Source organism: Setaria italica, chromosome II (assembly GCF_000263155.2).
Source record: "Setaria italica strain Yugu1 chromosome II, Setaria_italica_v2.0, whole genome shotgun sequence".
In the NCBI taxonomy this organism is placed as follows: Eukaryota; Viridiplantae; Streptophyta; class Magnoliopsida; order Poales; family Poaceae; genus Setaria; species Setaria italica.
The window spans coordinates 15728417-15751151 of NC_028451.1; the positions used below are offsets into that span (position 1 = coordinate 15728417).

Sequence of the window (22735 nt, forward strand, 5' to 3'; positions counted from 1 at the left end):
CGCCTACCTCCCGGCCTCCGCGCCACCCGCCGCCGCTCCCGCCCGCTGCCGCCTCCGCGCCGCCCGCCTACCTCCCGGCCTCCGCGCCACCCGCCGCCGCTCCCGCCCGCTGCCGCCTCCGCGCCGCCCGCCTACCTCCCGGCCTCCGCGCCACCCGCCGCCGCTCCCGCCCGCTGCCGCCTCCGCGCCGCCCGCCTACCTCCCGGCCTCCGCGCCACCCGCCGCCGCTCCCGCCCGCTGCCGCCTCCGCGCCGCCCGCCTACCTCCCGGCCTCCGCGCCACCCGCCGCCGCTCCCGCCCGCTGCCGCCTCCGCGCCGCCCGCCTACCTCCCAGCCTCCGCGCCACCCGCCGCCGCTCCCGCCCGCCGCCCACCTCCACGCCATCCGCCGCCGTGCTGATCCACCCTGGTTCTGGGGCTTGGAGGCCGGGATCGGGTAGTGCAGGAAGAAGAAGGGTGGGGAGGCAAATTGGAGGGTAGCAACACAAGAGGCAAATATGACAATGTCCATCTCATAAAGCAAGGGTATCCAAACAGCTTAGACTAAAAATAAGCAACTCCAAATAAACACCTTTGCATCTTACCTTTCATCCAAAGAGGGCCTGAGAGCAACTCAAACCAACCAGGCCCTTTTTCATGAGCTCCAAAAGGGCCTGAGAGCTGTCAGTAGTGTCGGGGCCAGCTGTCACATGATAGCATTTCCATTGCAAATAGTGTTTCATACGTGGTGGTGAGTCAGGCCTTGTTTAGTTGGCCAAATTGGGAGGTGCCAAATTACTGTGCTGGCACTGTAGCACACTGTAGCGTTTCGTTTGTATTTGTGAATTATTGTCCAAACATTAACTAATTAGGCTCAAAAGATTCGTCTCGCAAAGTACAACAAAACTGTGCAATTAGTTTTTAATTTCATCTACATTTAGTACTCCATGCATATACCGCAAGTTTGATATAATGGAGAATCTTCTTTTTGTATAGTGCCAATCGTTGGGAGTTGGGGGTGAAGCGTAAAAGTGGCATCAGTACTTTGCATCCTACCTTTCATCCTGTTTACCCAACGTCTGAAGACGAAAAGGTAATGGGCACGGGGCCACACATCTCCTTCTCGTCTCTCTAACCAAGCAAGGGATCGGGGTACGGGACCCACCCCACCCCCACCATAAAGAAAAAGAGGACAGGTCCTCTCACTCCCACTGGGGCGTAGAATCATCGTCCTTGATCCGTCAGAGCGTCTCCGGCAGGCATTAAAGAATTGGGAGGGAGAGCGGTCGTCAACGCCGGCGCCGGTGGAGCAAATATCTTATTGCCGTCGTTGCTGATCAACACAGATACTACTCACGAAGCTGCTGTACCAGGAGGCATCCATGCAGATACTATGCGGGCCAGGATATCATGTGGGCAGATTGATTTATATTTTGCAGTGCTCAGATCCTCGGAGAACGATCTCAGGTCTCAAATAACAACATTCTTAAACACGACGCAGGAAAGAACTTGAAGAACAGGATTTGGTTTGCCGATTCAGACACACATAGGAAACCATGGCTATCATGCGCGGCGGATCGATTAGCACAGCAGCCGGCGAAATGACTGGATCCGCGTCCGGATCCGATCAGTAGTCGTCGTCGTAGCCGCCGCCGTAATCGTCGTAGCCGCCCCCGTAGCCGCCGCCGCCGCCGTACGAGTCCTCCCTCTCCAGCTTCTCCTCCACCCTCTCCGAGACGCGCTCCTCCAACTTGTTCTCCAGCAAGCTCGCCCCGCCGGCCAGCGCCAGGCCCCCGAGCACGCCCGCCGCCGCGCCGACGGCCAACCCCGTCCCCATCCCCATCTTGTTGCTCTTCTTGCCGTCGGCGCCGGCGACGGGAGCAGCAGCGCCGTACGCGGGCGCGGCGCCGCTGTACGCAGCGGGTGCCGCGGCGCCGTACGCCGCGGTGGCAGCGGGAGGAGCACCGTACGCCGGCTGCGGCGGAAGCGGCGCGGAGCCGTAGGCCGAAGGGTACCCTGCCGGGGGCGCCGCGGCGTAAGGCTGCGCGGCGCCGTAGCCACCCGATCCGTATGCGCCGCCGCCATAGCCGCCGCCGGAGCCGTAGTAGCCGCCACTGCCGGAGCCGTAGGGGTCACGGGTGCCGTGCTGCGCGTACCCCGCCGGCGCCGGGTACGGGTTGGGGTCGTAGTACCTGGCCGGCTCCTTGATGGCGACGCGAACGTCGAGGCGGCCGTGTGGCCTCCCCGATGGCCGCTTGAGGCGGAGGTTGCGGGAGGCCTTCCCCCCGATCCCCGCGTCGTCGAGGACGTCGCGGAGCGGGAGGCGCGCTGAGCCGACGAGCGGCTTGACCCCCTCGGCGGCGTTGGCGTGGACGACGTCGAGGTAGAGGACGGCGTCGTCGAGGCGGGAGGAGGGCGGGAGCGGGACGAGGAGCTTCTCGTCCCAGGAGGGGCTCTCGCCGTTGTCGAGGTCGACGCGGGTGGAGCACTTGGCGCCGGAGTCGACCCAGACGACGGCGTACGGCTTGAGGTCGCCGTTGCGCCAGTTGACGTTCTTGAGGTCCCGGGCCGAACCGACGGTCACCTCCACCTCGTAGCGGGACCCCATCGCCTCTCCGGCCGGCGGTGGCAGGAAGGGCAGACGGAGGGGAAGCTTGTGCCTTTTGCTTTGCTAGATTAGCGACTGGATGGAGGAACGGGGAGGACAGCGACCTGTATAAATAGGGACGGGACGTCTCGGGTTGGGGTTTGGGTTGGGTTCCACGGCACCGCGGGGAACTGCACGCGGGGGGACGGGAAAGGGGCTGCGGCGTCACCCCGTCATCCTCTGGCCGTGGTTTGACTGGGGGAGTGGCCGAGTGGGCCAGTGGGGACAGTGGGAAGGGCTGCAAGAGATAGGGATCGCGGCCACGCGGTTGGCATGGCCTGGTGTGCGCGGCCACTTGGCGTGGGAAGGTCCCGCGTTGGACCCGACTGGCTGCGGCGAGGGGCCTGCGCGGCTGCACCAATTGTTGAGCAGATCAAACTGGGCCCACCTGGCCCCACACCACGGCGACCCAACCACCCCCGGCGCCCACACGCCCCGTTCCACGTTCCACTCACGGCGTCGTCGCTAACGGAAACGGCAGCCACGGTCGTCGTCCCTCCCCTGTCCCCTCCCTCAGCGCTCTTCTGTCGTCTTCCTTCAGATTGCTTGCAAGTCTTCTCTGGCCTGCGGTGCCTTGGATTTCTTCTTTGCTTAGCTATTAAGGGATGACGTCATTAATAACCTCGTTAGGTGCCAGCAGGCTCCGTCCCCTACGTATTATGACTGTATATGTATATGGTCTCCGTTGGAAAATATTTTAGCTGGCTGTACTGATCAGACCAGTCACCGCACAGTCGCACAGAGCAACTTGCTGCCGAAATTTTAGATCCTAATTTGAACTTCGGACCTGATCGACCAAATTCGCCAAGAAAGCAACTACTCCTATTACATTGCACTATGTCATGGTTTGTAGATACTAGTAATAATACAAAATGGGACTAGCCATGCAACTAAGGGGCTGTTTGGTTCCCTTGCTTATTTTTAGCACGTGCCATATCGAATGTTTATATACTAATTAGGAGTATTAAACGTAAACTATTTACAAAACTCATTACATAAGTGGAGGTTAAACGGCGAGACGAATCTATTAAGCCTAATTAATCCATCATTAGCAAATGTTTACTGTAGTAACACATTGTCAAATCATGGACTAATTAGGCTTAATAGATTTATCTCGCCGTTTAGCCTCCACTTATGCAATAGGTTTTGTAAATAGTTTACGTTTAATACTCCTGATTAGTATCTAAACATTCGATGTGACACGTGCTAAAAATAAGCAACCGGAACCAAACCAGGCCTAAAACATGAAGTGGGATGAAGACGAATAATAGGAAATAAATATATTTATGGATATGCCGCAGTGGCTGGGCGCGGTTATATATTTTGCTGAAGTGATAAATAAGGACTCCCAAAAGTTTGCAATCCTTAGCACGTTTCGATCTCGTTGATGTAAAATCTGGACTTCAGACTTTAGGCTTCTGCATTGAATAACACGGAGCACCTGGGAGATCTGTGCAGGCCCCAAATCGGCTCACGAAGGTGCAAGGCGTGCTAGTCAATTTGACCTAAAATTGACAAGGGAAACGTTAAATTCTTGAGTCGATAGGCAGCTAAGTCTTCGAGCTCATAAACATGCGTTACTTGGAATAACACCATACCAGTTAGATTTTCAATGTAATCATACAGTGTAAATAAACAGAAGCATTAATGGTATGTGCCATCGGCTATATGAGCTGATGGGTTAGAATAGATGCAATATAAAACAATAGTCATAAAATGAGCCCTTGCTACCTGTTGACGGCAGTTAGCACGCCAAGTTGTGAATCGCAAGTGCACGGATCATCGTAACTTTTCCCTTATGGCCTGTTTGGATCTATGGAAATAGACTGAATTGGAATCCTTTTCCTTCCTGGGCCGGCCTGTTTGGCTGCACATGGAATTGGAAATTGTCTTTCCAGTACTTTCTACCGGCCGATTTGCTTGCCTACGACATATTCTGCGGCTAAAAACAAGAAATCGATTCCATCCGCAGCTCATCTCCCCTCCCAACTCGCCTCCGATTCGTCCCCGACGTCGCGCCACCTCCCCTCCTGACTCGCCTCCATCCACGATGTCGTCTTTTCATGTCGAAGAGCTGCCTCCCCTCCCGACTCACCTCCATCCCTAACGCCGTGCCGCCTCCCCTCTCGAATCGCCTCCATCTCCGAGCGCCGCCCCGCCACCTCTGTGCCATGGCCTCTTCCTTGAAGCGTCCCCACATCAGTGGAGACTAAATGTGATACAAATCCTAGGAGGCTGATAGCACATTTATTCAACAGATGGTTCAAAAACCTACAACTCTCAAGGGAGTGGGTGCGGAAGCCATGCCGAAACGATAATTAAATAAACAACAACAGTGAGCCAAGCTACTGTCAAGAGACATCACTCAGGACTACACGACAGCGGAAGCATTCTACAAATGCCAACACCACAGGCAGCGTTGGGTGCGGAAGCGACCTTCTACTCGAAATCCTCGGTGACGAAGTCCGGGTCTTCCTCTGAAGCAACAAAATAAGGGCTCGATAAGTCCAACCCCATCCACGGAGGGGGATACAATCAAGAATATGCACAGGATATGTCAAGGATAAGGCTAAGGTTTATTTGCATCAAAGCTAGATTTTTCAACACACGCAAGGGTTCATTTAAAAAAGGATTTTCACAAAGCATTTTCTTTAATAACCGAAGCATTAAGTGGGGTTGATCCTACACAAAGGATCCGAGTTTTAATGCTACCGGACTCCCCGTCTGCGGTAGCTCACGGCACAACTGCCAGACACTTTCAAAATCCAACTCACACCATGAAAACCATCCATCACCCAAACACTAGTTATGTGTCCAAGCCGTAACTCGTCCCATGCCGTGGACACGGCTACTTGGATAGGTTTTAACTCTGCAGAGGTTGTAAACTTTACCCACAAGTAGGGTACCGCAGCACGATCACCTTAGTGTCGGTGCAGATCCTATCAAAGCCATTACCCACCTTAGCTAAGACTGACTAGCCAACGCAGAAGCAACCAAGGGGTTAACGACCTACCAATGAGGTTTTAACCGGGATCTAAGTTCACACAGTTTTTAGTCCTTCTCCATGATCTCTCATTGCTTACCAGCTCTCCTGATGGCTAACAGACCAGCTAGTGGGATTTATGCTAAGCCGCCGCCCATACAACGGTCGAGTGGTTGCACGGTAGTTGGGTTAGGCAAGATGGCACATCAACTCGGTCCTTAACTGTGACAAGATGGATATCTCCCAACCTTGCTCAACCATAAAGGTACGAGCCCAACTTATTGGCATTTCACACAAGAAACACCCATCCATCTCATCTAAGCATTTCTTTTCTTTATTTCCGAAAACCCATTTTTCTTATTTGAAAACACTCACACATTTATTCTTTAAATAAACCATTTTAGTCATGATTGAATTGAGTAACAAGGTCTTAAGCATTCTAGCAGTAATTATCATCCAAATAGAGCAAATCATATTTAGAGATAATTATAGGACAATCAAGGAATGTTCATAGCAATTAAGGGGTGGCTATCCAACCGTATTTTCAGTAGTAAAACAATATGCAATTTTGTAAAATAGACCAATGGGTTGTGTTTGAAAAACTAGGATAAATATGCATCAAAAGGTGAGATTGAACTTGCTGTCCTTGTAGCTGGCCAGGAGTTCTTGCTCGCAGTGCTGGTTCTCAGGCTCGGGCTCACGGTATTGGTCGTCAAGCTCCCCTTCGGGCTCCTCCTCGAGCACTCCACGATCTACAGCACACACAATTGAGCACACAATAAATAAAAGAAAAATAAGATTTTACCTGTTGAGCTCGAACAGAGAAAGCAGACAAAAAATAGGAGGAATGAGTATTTTTATGGAATTTGTAGATGACTTGGCGGGAATATAATAGAGGATGATGTGGTCGAATTTGGGATTAATTGGAGAAAGTTTGGCGCATGAAATGATGAGGCGAAGGTGTGTTTAGGGGTTAAACGGTGAATCAGGGGCTTGTTTGCGAGGAACCAGGGACCTATTTGTAAATATTTTTGGGAGGTAGAAGGGCTGATCTGTGAAAAGAGTATGAGAGAGGTGGGAGGGCTGTTTTGCAAAATAGAAAAAGATGGGGGTTAGATCGAAATTAGGGGGAGGATTTTCCCCTTCTTCGGTTCAGGAACAGAGAGGGTGGGGGTGGAGATGGCCGGTGGCGGCCGACCGGCCGTGGCTTTGCCGGTGGTGAGGCCGAGTGGCGGGGAAGGTGGAGGAGGGGGAGGGGATCCTATTTGGGCCCTCACCTTGGGTGGGCGGCACCGGGGAAGGGGGCGCTGGTGATGGTCTGGGCGGCGGTGGTGGCGCTGCGTATGGCGCAGGGAGCGGGCGAGGAGCTTGGGCGGGCGAAGGGCGGGGAGCTTGGGTGCAGAGGAGGTCGGGTGTCGCTCCTTTTATAGCCGACGGGCGGGGATGGCGACGTACGACGTACAGGCGGCGGTAGGGGTCGGTGGCCAGCGAGCTTTGAGTGGCGGCCGGTGGCGAGACGGTAGGGGCCGGTGGCGGTTTAGCTGCAGGGGGGTGGGTGAGAGGTGGGGTACGGCGGTAACAAGCTGGGTGGTGGGGGACGGGGCGCACAGGGGCTGAGCGCCGGGCGCGGCGACGGGGTCGACGCCGGTGTGCGGCAGGGAGCGGGGGGTCGAGCAAGGGCCGAGCGCCGGGATGGCGAGGCGCGCAGGAGGGGGGCCCAACACTAGGTGCCGCAGGTGAGGGGCCTGGGCGTGCAGGCACTGGGGGGAGCAGGCGCTTGGCACCAGGGGAGGGGGCCGACGGTGCAAGCCAGGCAGCAGGCGCAGCCAGGAAGAAGAAAGGAGAAGGAAGGAAGAAGAAAGAAAGGAAGAAGGAGAAAGGAAGGAAGAGAAGGAAGAAAAAGAAAAGAGAAAAAAGGAATAGGGGAAAAGAGAAACAAAAGAAAGGAAGAGTCGGCGGAAAATGGTCGGGTACGTGCGAGATTTTTGTCGGGCACGCGGCGGGGAAAATAAAGGAAGAAAATGATGGCGGGCGGCTCGGATGCCGGGACGACGAAATCGTCGGGAAGATTAGATTTTTCGGGAGCTCAACGGTCGAAAGATTTTGAAAGCGAGTTTACCGAGTGATCTAAGTTAGTAAATTTTACGGATGTTACATCCCTCCACCTCCTAGTTCCACCTCCTCCGTCGCCCCTCCTCCTCTTCCTGTTGCCGGTTCTCTCCCGACTGCATGGAGGCTAGTGTTTCCTAGTGTCTCCCCCACAATCACATACAATCGCATCCATGTGTCGCTCTGCCGCGCTGCTGCCTCCTTGACTCGCTCTGCCGCGCGGCCGTCAGATCTACACTACGGCAAGCCGGTGGCCCTCACCTCCGCCGCAGACCGCACCTTGCTGCGGTGAGCCCCCCTTACACCTTCCTCCCTCTTTACCATGTTCCACTGATTGGTGCTCTGACAGCCTCCTCCCGCGTGCTAGGTGTGCTACTGACGGCTTTCTCTGTGATACCTGTGTGCAGGAAGTGGAGAGCGCCATGCAGGCCCTCGAGGCCCTGGGAGGCGTTCTTGATCCGGTGCGTGTGCCGTTCAATTTCTATGTGCTCTGCTCCACTGTAATCTAGTGTGTTCTAGTCACAGCTAGCTTGCTAGAGGGGGTGCTTGGTGGTTTTGATCAGTAGATTCAGTTGTCAATGATTCAAGCATTATATGCAGATGACTTGAACCTTTCTTACTCAAGTTGAAGCCAAACTGAGAACTTATGCTGGAATTTAAGTTTAAATTAGTAGGTTTCCTGCCTTAAAGAAATAATATGACGGAGATGGGTCTTGATTGCGTAGAGCTTGGTATGCTTTTTTTTTTTTTTTGCAGATTGAATCATTTAATTTCTTGAAACTTATATTGCAAACTGCACAAGCTTAACTGCACGGCACACTATTATTTGTCTTGGTAGAATTTGATTGAGACCAGGGACAAGTTCAAGTTTGATTGAAGGTTGCTGGCAGCTCATCTTCACTACGAGACCGGGGACAACATCCCCCTATTCAGGTTAAGAAAAAAAAATACAATTGCTTCTGTAGAGGGGAAAATAATAGTATTTGATCTACTATTTGCCTCTCTGTTCTTTCAACTTTGGATTGTTCAGTCTCTAGACACATGACTAAAATTATTGTCATTTCGCATTGCCTGCAGATGACTTTTGTTGGAGTTGACTCTTTCAGGATCTTCCAGGAAGTTTACCTCCGGACAGATGATCCAAGGGTGGTTAACGTTGTAAGGTTTTCAGAGTCAGTCGGTGATCTGAAAGTAGAGGTAATTTCTTTGTCAATATCACACAAGTTTTAACTATGCACGGGCTTTATAGATTTCGTTCCATCCTGTGTGATACTGTATCTTTTTGTGATTTCTGCATTACCAAAGCAACTGTAACACCCAAAATTTCCAACCTTGCATTTCACTAAAATTTGCTAGAAACAATTTTTCTTGATTAAGGCATATAAGGTTGTTTTGCATTTTCTAGGCATTTAAGCATTTTCTAAATGAAATAATGAAATATAGGAATTTATTTGCGCATTCATGCTGCTGCATAGATTGCTTGATTTAGAGTTTGTGTTTTGGTTTTCCTTTGCTTGATCCTTTCCTCTTTTCAGTTTTGCTTCAGTAGTTTCAGCAGCTTCTATTCAGTTTCAGGAGTTCAGTTTCTGTCTGAAGTTTCTGGTTGGCGCTGGAGGATTCAGTCTGTTGTTTGAGCGTTCTGGAACAGCAGCTAGCTGCAGGCGCCAGCTCCACCTTTTTTTTCAGTCCGTCGCCGTTTCTTTCAGCCCAGCGCAGCGCCCAGTTTCCTTTCCGATCGGCCTCCGTTTCGTTTCACCCGCGCCGGCCCAGCTGCTCTCTCCCGCATGCAGCACCCCTCCAGTCGCCAACGCGCGGGCCCCGCGTGTCATCCCCCTCCTTCGACCTCTCCTGCACGCGCACAGCTGCCGCGCCGCACCAGGACTCCGCCCGAGCACGAGTCTGACCCGGCCGTGCCCTCGCTCCACGTCCTCCTTTGTTTGGGCCCGCGCGCTAGGGCGTATAAAGCCACTGCCAACCGAGCCGCCAAACCCTAGCCATCTCGCGTCTCCCCGTGCGCCGCCATCCGAGCTCCAGTGCACCGCCCACTGTGCTCGATCTACACCGCCGTCGCCTCTCCGTCACCAACAATGCCGCCCAAAGGACCGCAAGAGGTTGACGAGGCCGCCCGTGGGGTTTTTGTGCTCGCCTGTGCCTTTTCCTGCTCGCCCAAGCTCACCGGAGTGCTGCCGCCTTGCCGCGCTACGCGCCGCCACGAGTTTCCCGCAGGCAACGTCCTAAACGCGCGCGCCGCGATCTCCGCTACCTCCCAGTCAAACCCGCGTCAAAAACCACGCCTGGAGGCTTGTTTCCAAGCCACGCCGGCGACCCGCCACTGTGCGCCGCCGCGCGCCGCCCGTCCCACCGCCGCGCAGCGCCCGCCGCCGCCAGCCATCAGATCGAGATCCAACGGCCCCGATCCGCCCGCAGACCGGTCAACAGCCGCGTGTCGTGCCACTTTTGCAAATGAGCCCCTGCACTTTTCCCTTTTTACGCATGAGTCCTTTCGTAGTTCAAAAGTATTTAAATTTTGGTCCTGTTTCTTCTATTTTAGACCTTGAGTTTCTGCAAAATAGCACCCACAGTCCATAGTTGCTCTTTTACGTGTTAAACCTTTGGTTTATACGCGTAATTGTGTTTAGGCCCTTGGTTTCTTGTAGTTAGGCCTCTGAAAGTTTAGTTTCCTCGCAGTTAGGCACCCGTAGCTTGTTTTAGGCGTATCTTTTGCGTCCTAGCTCCGTTTTTAGCGTTCTTTATGTCCACGCATTCGTTTTGACGCATAGAAGAGTTTTGTAAGCTTGTTTTCTTCTATTTATATTGGTTGGTGTACTTTTTTCTTACTTTATACTTTTGTTTGCTTGTATGTGCTCGTGTGATGCGTGTAGAAGGACAATAGTTCGAGGGGTTCGAGGAGCAAGCTTTTGAAGAGTACGAGCAGCAGGAGCAAGTGCAAGAAGGCAAGTCGTGTCCTTGATCACATCTATGAGTCCCATTACACCTTTACTTTCATATTCAACACAATGTTCTCTTTGCACTTTGTAATATAATCATGATGGGTCCCAATTAAGGTTTTCGTAGATTTCATTCTATACACCTTGATCAACCGGGTTTACTTTTATGCTGGGTAGTTCATGCTTATTGCTTTACTTGGGTTATGGTGGTTTTAATGAACTCAATGATTAAACTTGTTTTATTTATGCTATACCTTTCAATAATACAAGATCACAATGCTTAATTGGAACATGGAGCGACCACCCAGGAAAACAGTGCAACCACAAGGACTATAATGGCTCTGGTCTTGGCTAATTAATTAGGAATTTTGGTTAGTGGTAGCTTTACCTAAAAAGGGCCAGAGGGAGAGACATTAGTTGGTGTATAAACCGGTCCTTTTGGGTAGGGAGCTTGGGTAAGACCCTATGCCACTAGGGAGGTTTATGCATTGCGCTGATCATGAAACCTTAGCGAGCTATCCTAACTGGGGAAACTTTTTAAAGGCCTCGTAGCGTCTCTATACAATCACACCTTGAAAGTGTGGTATGGTGCCTTGCAAACACCGCATGGTTGGGTCCAAAGTTCTTTTGAACTTTTACGCAACTTGTGGGTAAAGATGTGCAACCTCTACAGAGTATAAAATTGATCGATCAGCCATGCTCACGGTTAAGAGCAGCATGGACCCTCACATGATAAGATTATCGAAAGATGGACTTAAATTGCTATCATTTATTTCATGGTTATTTTGTTATACCTTATTTATGTTCCTGCTTAATTGTGGGTGGTATAAACTTACATTTAGTTAAATGCTAATAAAATTTGACCAACTAATTAAAAGTTGATGCTGGTTAAACCTTAGCCATACCTTGGTTAGCCTTACACTACACTGTTCCCCATGACTTGTTGAGTACCAACCATAAGTGTACTCACCCTTGCAAAACCGCTATTCAGACCAAGTAAATTTGGAGGAGTATCTGCAAGACTTCGAGGAGTTCTAGGTGTATGTTTCTTTAGTCAGCTGCTTGTGGAGTCATCGCTACTTTTGGAGTTTCGCTGCATAATAATTAGACTTTGTGGTTTATTTGAGACTTTCGATCCTATAATAATGGTTAATACTCTCTTTATGTCATTATGGTACTGTCTTTGTTATTCACTTATATCGTACATGTGTGTAACTTGGTCCTGATGCACATGTATTCAATGCACTTGGTTTTGTCCTTAAAACCGGGTGTGATAGAAGTGGTACCAGAGCTGTGTTGATTGTAGGACGTTAGCCTAGTTAGAAAATGGTCTTATTTAAGGACTATAATAATCTAGTAGCCACTCCTACCTTTTCTTAATTTAAATCTGCTTGAATAGGCTTAATCTTGAGTTTACCCCATCCTTACTGCTATGCTTTAATTTTGCTGCAGTCATTTCCTTCATTATTTATTTTAATCTTTTATTTTGCTCCTGCCCTTGTTCTAAAGGATCTTTCAAAAAAATGTCTTAAATTAGTTTTATTTTATTTTCTTCTGTTAAATGGCTCGCACCAGAGACATCCCGCAAGAGCACCCGTCCTCCATGTCCTGAGCATCATCCTCAGGTGTCCGACGACGAGCCTGAAGAGCAGCACTACTACTTCCAGCACCCTGGAGATGATACAGATGAGGACGCCGTAGCAGTGGAGGGAGTAGAGCAGGAGCTTGCACCAGCTTCAGCTCCTGTGCTTGTGCCAGCACCTGTTGCAGTCAACGTTGCAGACTCTGATCCAGCTTCAGATCCAGAGGCAGATCCGTCTAAGCCGTCTGATCTAGAGTCTGACCCCAAAGTGGATACACTAGCTCCTGAGCCTGAGAAGTGGACTAAGTGGGTGAAGGAGGACAATGGGGGTGGGAATCACTATGGCTGACAAGTTGAGGACGACCTGGCACCGTTTAGGACATGTCATGAGACCCAACTACAAGTGTGAGCGGTTCACGCACCCCGGGTATCCTATGTATTGGAAGGTGAAAGTGACCCTCTATGAGCTGCACGAGGATGGTTAGGAGTTGGTGTCTGTCCACAAGGATGTTGCACAGAGGATAACTATGAATGCCGGTATCACCGAGGTAGCTAGGAGAACACTTGAGGTTCTCTCTCACAGGGAACATCCACGGCTGCAAAACACCTACCGCCGGTACATACCATTCAGGCCCAGTGGTGAAGCTAGGACTTTCATAGCCCTCAGTGGAAACAACATGGCAACAGACTACCTTCGGAAGTATTTAGCTGCAGCCCTCACTTCTTTGAATGACGCAAAGAACAATATTCATGCGACCCAACAAGAGTTATGTGAAGTCAGGTGGGAGAGGGATGTACTAGTTGCTTCTACAATAGGAGCACCCCCTTCGAAGTCGCCAGAAGAGGTGGAGTTTCCAGTTCAATTGCCATCACCCAAGCGCCCCTGCTACAGCTTCCTCGGCGCCACTAGAGAAGATCTCTAGGTTCTAGGAGTGTTAAGTTAGTTCTTTGTAATCATTAGAACCGCCGTCGTTAGAGTGTGCTTAGCTTAAAGTGTGTTTGGATGCTTGGTCTTGTGATAAACAATTGAGTTGGATCTTTGTAATGATTGCGGTGTGTTGTGGGGTGATTGCCACAATGACATTGGTTTTTGGTAGTAAAGTGCTTGGTTTGGGTTTTTAAGTTCTATTCTAAATCAGCTCTTATCCCTCTTAATCTTGATAATTTATCTATCTATATCTATCTGTCATGTGAGATATGTGTTGCTCAAATATGTTCTCATCATCATGTGACCTGCCAGTACTATTTAATTTATATCTCGAGCTACAGGATTCCAAATGATATGAAATCAGTTGGGTTAGTTCCAGAATTTTGTGGGTTATTTCTGTCAAATTTTCAAAATTTTTGGATATTCTGTATGGGAGATACATACGAATTTGTGAAGTGATCAGAACCTGATTCTGTTACATGATACTGCTAGCTTGTTTAATTCATATCTTGATATATAGACCTCCTATTGATGTGATTCTAGTTGGGTTGGTTTGAAAATTTGGTGAATTATGACCTGATTTTAGTAATTTTGAGTAATCCTACTGAAAGCTACATCTGATTTAATGGAGCTACTAGAATCTGTCTTATTTGGATATCATGTTACTTTATCTTTCTCAGTTACCTCCTTATGCACCCATCTAAATCTATTGTTTCTAATGATCAGATTGTGAACAACAGATTCGGATCAGGAGTGGACCAGTCCGCAGTGCCCCATCACAGGAACACCAGCAACTCCAACTCGACACCTCAGCAGAATTAGCAGACACCTGCAAGGGTGGAGCAGTTCCTTGCAGCTCAGACCCAACTACTCCAGAACATGGCCAACACCATGGCAGCTATGCAGGCTCAGCTCAACAACAACAACAACAACAACAACAACAACAACAACAACAACAACAACAATACAATCAGCAGCAGCCGCCAAGGGACAAGCACAGGAAGTTTATGAGCCATAAGCCCCCGACATTCTCACATTCTCCAGATCCGCTTCATGTTGATGACTGGCTGAAAACCATGGAGAATATGCTTAATATCACCTAGTGCTCTGATAGGGAAAAGGTCCTGTATGCTTCAGGACGTTTGGAGGGACCTACTGCAGACTGGTGGGATGCTTACACCACCGCCCATGCTAATGCTAATGCTATCACCTGGGAGGAATTCAGGACTAATTTCAGGAGTCACCATATTCCTGCTGGCTTGATGAAGCTCAAGAATAAGGAGTTCCTCGCTCTCAAGCAGGGGAACATGACAGTGACTGAGTACAGGGATAAATTCATTCAATTGTCCTGCTATGCTCCTAAAGATGTTGCAGATGATGATCAGAAGCAGGAGTTGTTTCTGGAGGGTTTGATTGGATCACTCCAGTACCAGCTGATGTCACACACTTTCCCTACCTTTCAGAAGTTGCTGGACAAAGCAATTGGCCCTGAGCACAAGCGCAATGAGCTAGGGGAGATGAAGAGGAAATTCAACTCATAGACACAGTCAGTAAGCAGTACTCGCCCTCGCTTTGCTTCATAGCAGGGGACACCACTCCGCCCAGGGGGCCCGAGTGGGAATTTTGGGCAGCAATCATTCCAGCGCCCGGCTCAGTAGTTCCAGCGCCCCAACCAATAGTTCCAGCGCCCAGTGTTGCAGACCCCATGCCCCAGCTTCCCGCAGAGCCGCCAGATGACTCCTGCAGGAACAGCAGTGAGGCCTAACACTCCAGTGGGCAACACTTGTTACAATGCGGGGAGGTTGACCACTATGCCAACGCTTGCCCCAAGAGGAATGGGCCGAACACTCCCGTGCAGAACAACAACGCTCCTCGGCAAAACCAGCAGATGCAGCAGCCAAGGAATGAGAATAAGACCCTACAAGGCAACTAGGGGCAGCAGAGCTACACACGTGGCAAGGTGAACCACGTAGGTGTGGAGACTACTTAGGAGGCTCCAGATATAGTGCTCGGTATGTTCCTCGTCAACCCAGCCCCCGCATTAGTTTTATTCGATTCTGGAGCATCGCATTCTTTCATTACCTCTCATTATGTGGCCAAGCACAATCTTACCATCTACGCCATGAAGCATCATATGTTAGTTAGTTCAACAGGGGGGTAGATGAAAGCATCATATATGTGTCCTAAGGTTGATCTTAAGATTATGGGAGTTGACTTTTTGGCAAGGTTGATAGTCCTAGACTTAAAGAGGATTGATGTTATTCTGGGCATGAGTTGGTTGAGTATGCATGGTGCAATCATTTAGTGTGCCAAGAGGTCAGTTCTCCTGACAAGTCTTGATGGAGAGAAGGTTGAGTTTGTGGCTACCCTACCATCAGTAGCAGATTGCAAGGTGAATTAGTTGGCTAGGAAATCTTTAGAAGATATCAAAGTGGTGTGTGATTATCTAGATGTGTTCCCCGATGAGTTACCAGGTATGCCACCTAACCGTGATATTAAATTTGCTATTGATCTTTTACCTGGTACTACACCTATTTCCAAACGACCATATAGAATGTCTGTTGATCTGCTAAAAGAATTAAAGCAACAACTAGAGGAATTATCGGAAAAATAGTTTATTCACCCTAGTTCATCACCATGGGGACCACCGGTTATTTTTGTACCAAAGAAGGATGGTACGCAGAGGATGTGTGTGGACTACAGATCACTCAATGAGGTAACTATCAAGAACAAGTATCCATTGCCCCGCATTGAGGATTTGTTTGATTAGATGAGAGGAGCCAAGGTATTCTCCAAGATTGACTTGCGTTCGGGTTATCATCAGATGAAGATCAAGCCATCTGACATTCCCAAGACTGCTTTCACCACTAGATATGGTCTTTATGAGTATACAGTTATGTCTTTTGGGTTGACAAACGCACTAGCTTACTTTATGTATCTAATGAACAAGGTATAAATGGAGTATCTTGATAAGTTCGTGGTGGTGTTTATTGATGTCGGCCTTTATAAAAGTTATAGCCCACATCTTGAACTCCAACTTTTATTTTTGGAAATGCAAGCACAAAGATCAAACTTGGTGAGAAAACACACGTTAAACATGACACCTTTGCATGACATGCATCACAAGCATCTTTGTGCATAATTAAGCATCATTAATATCATTTGTGCATAGTTGAGCATCATTTGTGCATAAATGAATGTTTTTTCCATGCATTGTTAAGTGCCCAGAATTTTGTTATTTATAGGTGAAAAATCAAATTTGTGAAGGAACTCCAATTTCTTCCATACAACTATACCCCTAAATATTTTATTTAAATACTAGACATCATTTAGTGATTTTACAATATTTTTACCAAAATTTTTAGAGATGTTTTATTGTGCCAAAAATTAATTTAAAGTTCAATTTTAGCTATTTTGTTTTATCAATTGTGTGCAGACATAGCAGATTTGGAGTTTATTCTTGTGGCAATAGATTCTTCATGATTTTATCTTTCCAACGAGTATTTTTAAGGAATTTTCGGACATCTGTTGTAGCTAGGTTGTTTAGGAGCAAAGTTTAATGGCTGAAAAATCCACGGACCCACATGGCAGTCGCCCCATCTTCAACCTCATGCCACCTACACACCCGTCACTCGTACGCAGCACGAGGATCATCGGATTGGCCCCTCCTGCCTGCAGGGCTCCTCCTCCGCCCATAGGCCAGCCGAGCATCCTCCGACGTGCCTCCCCCGCCGCGCCACGCCTCTCTTCGCGCTCGGTTGGGCAGGAGCCCGCTCGAACGGCATGGGCACAAGTGGTCGTCGAACTCCGGTGCTGCCCCTCACCGCCAATGTTCGTGCCCGGTGCTGTGTCACCTCGCCATCCTTATCTCCTCGCCTCTCCCAGGCTATAAAACGACCCCTTCCCAAGCCTCCAGCCCCTCCAAACCGAGCTTCTCCTCCATTGATGAGCTCCCGAGCTCGTCTCGATTCGTCGTCGATTCCTCCCATCTCCCTCCGTCTCCCTTCGATTCCTCTCACCCAAAGTTTCATCACTTCCCCAGCTACACCCTTAGCCCCTCCTCTCCCTCAATCGTCCACCGAATCGATGGGAATTGAAGTTCCCTCAAAGTTACAAAAACTTTCAACCGATGGCTCAACCCCACCATGGCGCCCCACCCTCTGGTTGTCCTCGTCCTCAAACAAGTACTCAAATGGAACCTAGGTGAGCTCCTAACCGTGATGCTCGTGTTCGTTTTCCATTTGCATCGAGTTTCCATGGGCGTTCCTGCCGTCATCGCGCGTTCGCGCCGCTGTCCTAGAGCCCTCCTGTGTGCCTGCTCCCCCCAATGCTGGTCTCGCTGGCGAGTCTCCTGGCCCCAAGGTGCCGCCCTTCTCCCTCCACTAGCAGCGCCCTTCCTTCCCCCTGCCATGCGCTGGCCCAAGTGTTGTACCGTGCCTGTGATTTGTGTTGTGCGTGATGTTCTGGTAGGGAGGTTAAAGAAAGGGCCTAGGGACCCGATTGCTTTTGGGAAAGAAAGTATAGGGGGTCCTGCATAAAGTCTCAGGTTTATGTTTAAGTGGGATTGTTTCCAGGGGCTAGATAGCAAAACGCAGGGGGTAGAACGTTAAGGAAAGGGCAGATCCGTGAGGGGAAAATGTTTTCTTGGGGCTAGCTTGCAAATAGTTTCGGACTGGTTTTAAAATGGCTAGTTTTGAAAATGTTGACAACTTTGAAAATGCATAGAACCTAGTAGAAAAATGATAAAAATGTGATTCTTGTTACATTGAATTCCTTATGAAGTCTAGTTTATTTTAGAGCTGAGTATGTGCAATATGCTGCCATGTATTTTGTGCTATGTTTTTATTTTGTGTGAAGGCCATTAAATGCATTAGAAAACACCTAGTGCTCTAAAAATGGTGAAATCACTTTTGTTAGTTCACTTGTGGCATGCATGTTCAAGATCTAAAAGTTGTGCTACTAGATTAGATGGTTTTCATACTGTTTTAGATTTAAAATGCTTGTTGCCATCTTCATATTGCTAAGTGCATGATAAATAGTGAAAAATTGGTAAAATGATGAAACAACTTTTGTTAACCTTTGTGTTACATCTAGAATCTAGGAAAAATGTTGTGGGTACTTTTATGGTTGAATTACATGCCTTTTTAGATTTAATATGTTAAATGGTAGTTTAACTTGTTTAAGCTATAGCTACAGATTAAAAATTGATTTTGAAATGAATCCATCTCACATAGTTTTGTGTTGCTGTCTCCTGCTAGTGAGATTTATTTCATGTTTATTTCTCAACAAAAGACTTGAATTTTACAAATTCGTGCTTGTTTAGCTTATTGTGCAAAATGGTTTCTTTCGTCGTTCTTATGTGATTTCATATTGTTGTTAGGAAGGTTGTTTTGTTACTCGGTGATTTCTTACCGTTTCTTTTATCATTCAATGCATTTCATGAGCATTTGCACTCATAGCATCATCCCTAATGCATGCACGCATTTCATTCTGTTAGAGAGCATATTGTCGGAGAACATAAACCTTGAGCCAAGGTCGGCATAAAAAAATCAAGCCTGAACCCAAAAATAAGTAAGGCCAACCACTTAGCTTCTAGTCGCTTACTGTTTAAAATGAAAGCGTAACTAGGCGTCACTATAGGTTTCTTTTAAGTTATCTTAGCACTTTAGTAGAACCTATGTTTTACTGTGATGACCTTCCTAGCCTTGCTGTCATACCTTGTCACTCGAGTAGTGTTAGTTAGTAACTTAATCTTGCAAATTTACTTAGTCCTGGTTAGTCATAAAACGACCACTGGATAAAAAGAAATGGCAGCAGGATAATCAACACTTTTTCTAATAAGATTCTTCCTTAATGTGGTTTAATAAACTTAAAATATAATAAATAGTTAACATGCTCAATAAATGTTGGAAAATTTGGAGTAGCCTCTGTTAAGACTTGGGAACCTTATGTAGAATCTGTAAATTCAGATTGTCCCTGAAACCTGAGTTAAAAATAGATCTTTACAATCTGCCATTGGATACTGTTTGAATTTTAATAATTTTGGTAGAAGTCCAATGAGTCCCAAATTTTTACAGTAACTCACTGATGACTTTAAGAAGCCTCTTAAACATTTTCAGCCCCAGGTCACACTTTATGCAACCAAAAACACTTTTAAAGTGAAAGCTAGTTAAATGGAATAAAAACCAATATTAAATAAAAAGGGTAAGATAAGCAATGCTAATCTAAGTTGTTTAATAATTCAAAAATAGGATAACTTTCCAAATGAATGCCAAGCAACACTAAAATAACCACCACCTTTCTTTTATAGTTTTGAAGTTATTGAAATCCTATATCTGTACACAATCACCGTCCAAGTAAAGCACGACTTTTAATCACATCCCACCTTGCTTTACAAGAAAAGACATAGTTATAACCTTGTCTAGTTAAGTGTGTCTAAGAGGAAAGAAATGTTTAAAATCTTATCTAAATAAATGTGTTCCATAATACACCCTATGCTTGTACCATAATTAACAAAATGCAATCTACACATAAAAGCATGTAACTAAAATCTTGCATTTGCATCTCGTGTAGAGCTAACCGCGCTGATGGAACGTACGAGCTCGATCGGAACACGAAGCAAGAGGGTGTTTGCTGAGCTAGACATAATCGTGACAAATCAAGGCTCGAACCATAGTTCGGAAGAGCCCAAGGCTGGGTTAGGGCAAGAAGGCAAGTCCCAGAGCATAACCCAATTTTCTAAATTTACGCACTGCTTATGATTACTTATGTTTGTGCATTTAAGTTCATAGGAGTTGCTTGAAACCCTAGTTGCATGATCCTAGGTACCTATGTGCTGAAGACTAGTACGTTAAGTCATTTAGTTGCTATGCTAAATAGGAACACGATAAAAGTCGAGTGATTTCTTGTCACTCGCGAGCTATAGGAATTGCCTGTTTACTTATGTTGGAATCATAAGGATTGACGGGCGGGGCTGGTCTATATGATTCTGAATTGGTGGATTATCCTTTTTGTCTAGTGGAAAAATATGCTAAGGTCGAACCATGACAGTGATTGTTGTGGTCAAGTGTTTGAAAGTACTAATCTCATACCTAGTATGGGATGGGGAAGTCTAGTACCTGATTGAACTGGGACGTGGGCGTACCTCCCCACTATCTCTGGAACTTGGTTCCCCTGCTGCAGCATGTGGGTACAAGTGCAGTCACGGTACGACGATGTTCCGGGACCGTGGGGCATTGTATCCAAGGGAAGTGAGCCCGACCACGTGCCTGTGGATTGATGGGGACGACTGACAAATGAAGCAACCCGTCATGGTGCGCGGATGTCGTGAGGTTAGGTTCACCTTGCAAGGTTTAAAAACTCGATTTGAATCGTCTGTCTCTCACAGTTTGAGACTGCTTGGTCACTATGTTGCACTGAGTAAGAAGTGAAACAAAGGATGATGAATAATACTGATGCTTGATTAAATTGCTTGTTCACATGCTTGCTTAGAATAGGTACTTACCTAGACTGGTTAATCAACTAGAACCTGATGCTAAAATTTGAAAGTAAGGACCTACTTTAGATACTTTCAGCAAAACAAACCTCTCGGCCAAAAAGCCTTGCATGTCTAGGAGTCGGTGGAGTAGTTACCACCTGACGGATAAGCCTTGTTGAGTATTAGTATACTCAGCCTTGCTTGTGGCTACCTTTTTCAGGTGTTGTTGTTTGCTTGGTTGCTAGTGTGACTCGACCGTCTCAACTCCCTCTGGGTTGGACTATCGAGTGGGGCCCATCCTCGGTCGGTGAGGATCGTGGTGATTGATATCATGGCAGGCTTCACCATGGTATTTTGTATCGATGTTAGACTATCGTTTACTTTTCCGCTACTTTTGAACTCTGAACTGTACCGTTATGCTTTTGAACTCTTGAGTTGTAATAAATGAAGTTGGGACTTGTATTAATCTACTTGGATTGTTGTAATCTCTGAACTCATCTTCGTGCGAGTCTGCTTTGTTTTGATCCGAGACAAGTGGTTTTATCGGGTGAAACCCGACGAACTGCCATTTTAACTTGATTAAAGTGTTAATTCGCATGTGAGGCAACATTGAGTACACTTTAGCCGGGTTAATCTGGACAGTTCCACTACACATCGGCACATCAACAAAGTCTCAGGGTCTGATGAAGAAGACCTTCAACTGATAGCCGATGTTGACCAAATTCGCTTGCGTGCGATAGAGGCCATTGAAAGAACAATTAGTCCTCTTTCGAATTCTCTTGTAATTTGTGTGCAGTTACTTTACCCTTTGAAAGTGACCTTTCAATTCCATCCTTTACTTTTTTTGACCTCACGCAATGAATTTCTTTACCACTTTTAGGCCAGGTCAACTATCACGAGAACACTATTGCCTTGGTGATCTGTGAAAGCTGAAAGATTCATGCCATTACACCTCACGAGCTTTTTGTATTGCCTTGAAGATACACCAGCAATCTTGTTATAAATAGACCACTAGTGCTAGCACTTTCCACCGCAAAGAACCATGGCTCAAAGAATAGGAGTCGTAGCTGGAAGCTCATAATATTTGAAGCTCATAGAGGATCTATAACCACCAGATGCTACAAGAATTCTCGTGAAATTGAATAGGATGCTCCTTCCCTTTACAGCCTCTTTTGTGAAATATGGAGGCTATGATGCAAGAAGAATTCTCTTGATGTATCTCCACAACATCTCCAGTGAGCTTCTCGAAGATGCCGTGACAGAAGGACACCATCCCTCGTCAAACTTGCACTTCCTCTTGTATTTTCCTTTATTTTTTGTTCTAAAGGCGATATCGCAAGTTATCGGCTATCTTAATGTGACATCCCTAGTAACTAAGAGAAGTGATTAAGGAATAAATCAAAGCTAACTCTAAATGACTAAGTGTTAAACACCTTTTACTAAAGCACTTGGAAGGCAAGTAAAAACAAATTTTATATAAGAACTCAAATTTTGGCCAATATAAAAGTGGTAGATCTTTTCAAATGAAGCAAATTTCACATTTAGCACCTTTCTTGATTTTGAGTGGAAGGTGTTCAAAAATTGAGTAGAAGTTATGCATTGTTAAATCACATAATTATTGTTTATTGTTGAAATTCAAACTTGTGAAGCAACTCAATTTTTTGCTATGCAACTATGCCTCTTATTATTTTACTTAAATACTAGATACAATTTGATGATTTTACAATATTTTACTTAATTTTTTAGAGATATTTCCTTGTATCAAAAATTAATTTAAAGTTCAATTTTAGCTGTTTTCTTTTGTCAATTTCGTGAAAACCTGAGCAGCTCTTGAAGCGATTGTTGGCATTGTATTGTTTGTATTTTTATCTTTCAAATGAGTATTTTTGGGGAATTTTTAGCTGAGTGTAGCTTGGTCAAATGAGGGGAGAAATTTGAAATAGTTTAAAAACCACGAGCCCACTCGTCAGCACCTGTCTTCCACCTCTCTCCACACCTGCTCGCACCTGTGCATCTCTGGTTGGCCCGGACCAATGCCGAGGCTTGCCGTTGGGCAGCACCAACAACGCCAGCAGGGCGCCCA

At 47.2% G+C, this 22735-nt stretch overlaps 1 protein-coding gene and 1 long non-coding RNA gene across 2 annotated transcripts; one reads left to right on the forward strand and one right to left on the reverse strand.

The window, feature by feature from the left end:
- Positions 1–1386: 1386 nt before the first annotated feature.
- Positions 1387–2691, reverse strand: LOC101779132 (protein SRC2 homolog). Its single transcript, XM_004956204.4, has one exon. It carries the CDS (start codon positions 2584–2586, stop codon positions 1606–1608), a length of 981 nt encoding a protein of 326 aa, XP_004956261.1. The 5' UTR covers positions 2587–2691; the 3' UTR covers positions 1387–1605.
- A 5176-nt stretch (positions 2692–7867) lies between these two features.
- On the forward strand, positions 7868–11102 carry LOC111256488. Its single transcript, XR_002676596.1, has 5 exons — positions 7868–8005; positions 8125–8178; positions 8556–8650; positions 8795–8914; positions 10600–11102. It is a non-coding gene; the product is annotated as an uncharacterized LOC111256488 (long non-coding RNA).
- The last annotated feature ends 11633 nt before the right edge of the window (positions 11103–22735 follow it).

Excerpts from the sequence above, each read along its gene's own strand:
- LOC101779132 (XM_004956204.4), bottom strand. The coding sequence starts at position 2,586 with ATGGGGTCCCGCTACGAGGTGGAGGTGACCGTCGGTTCGGCCCGGGAC.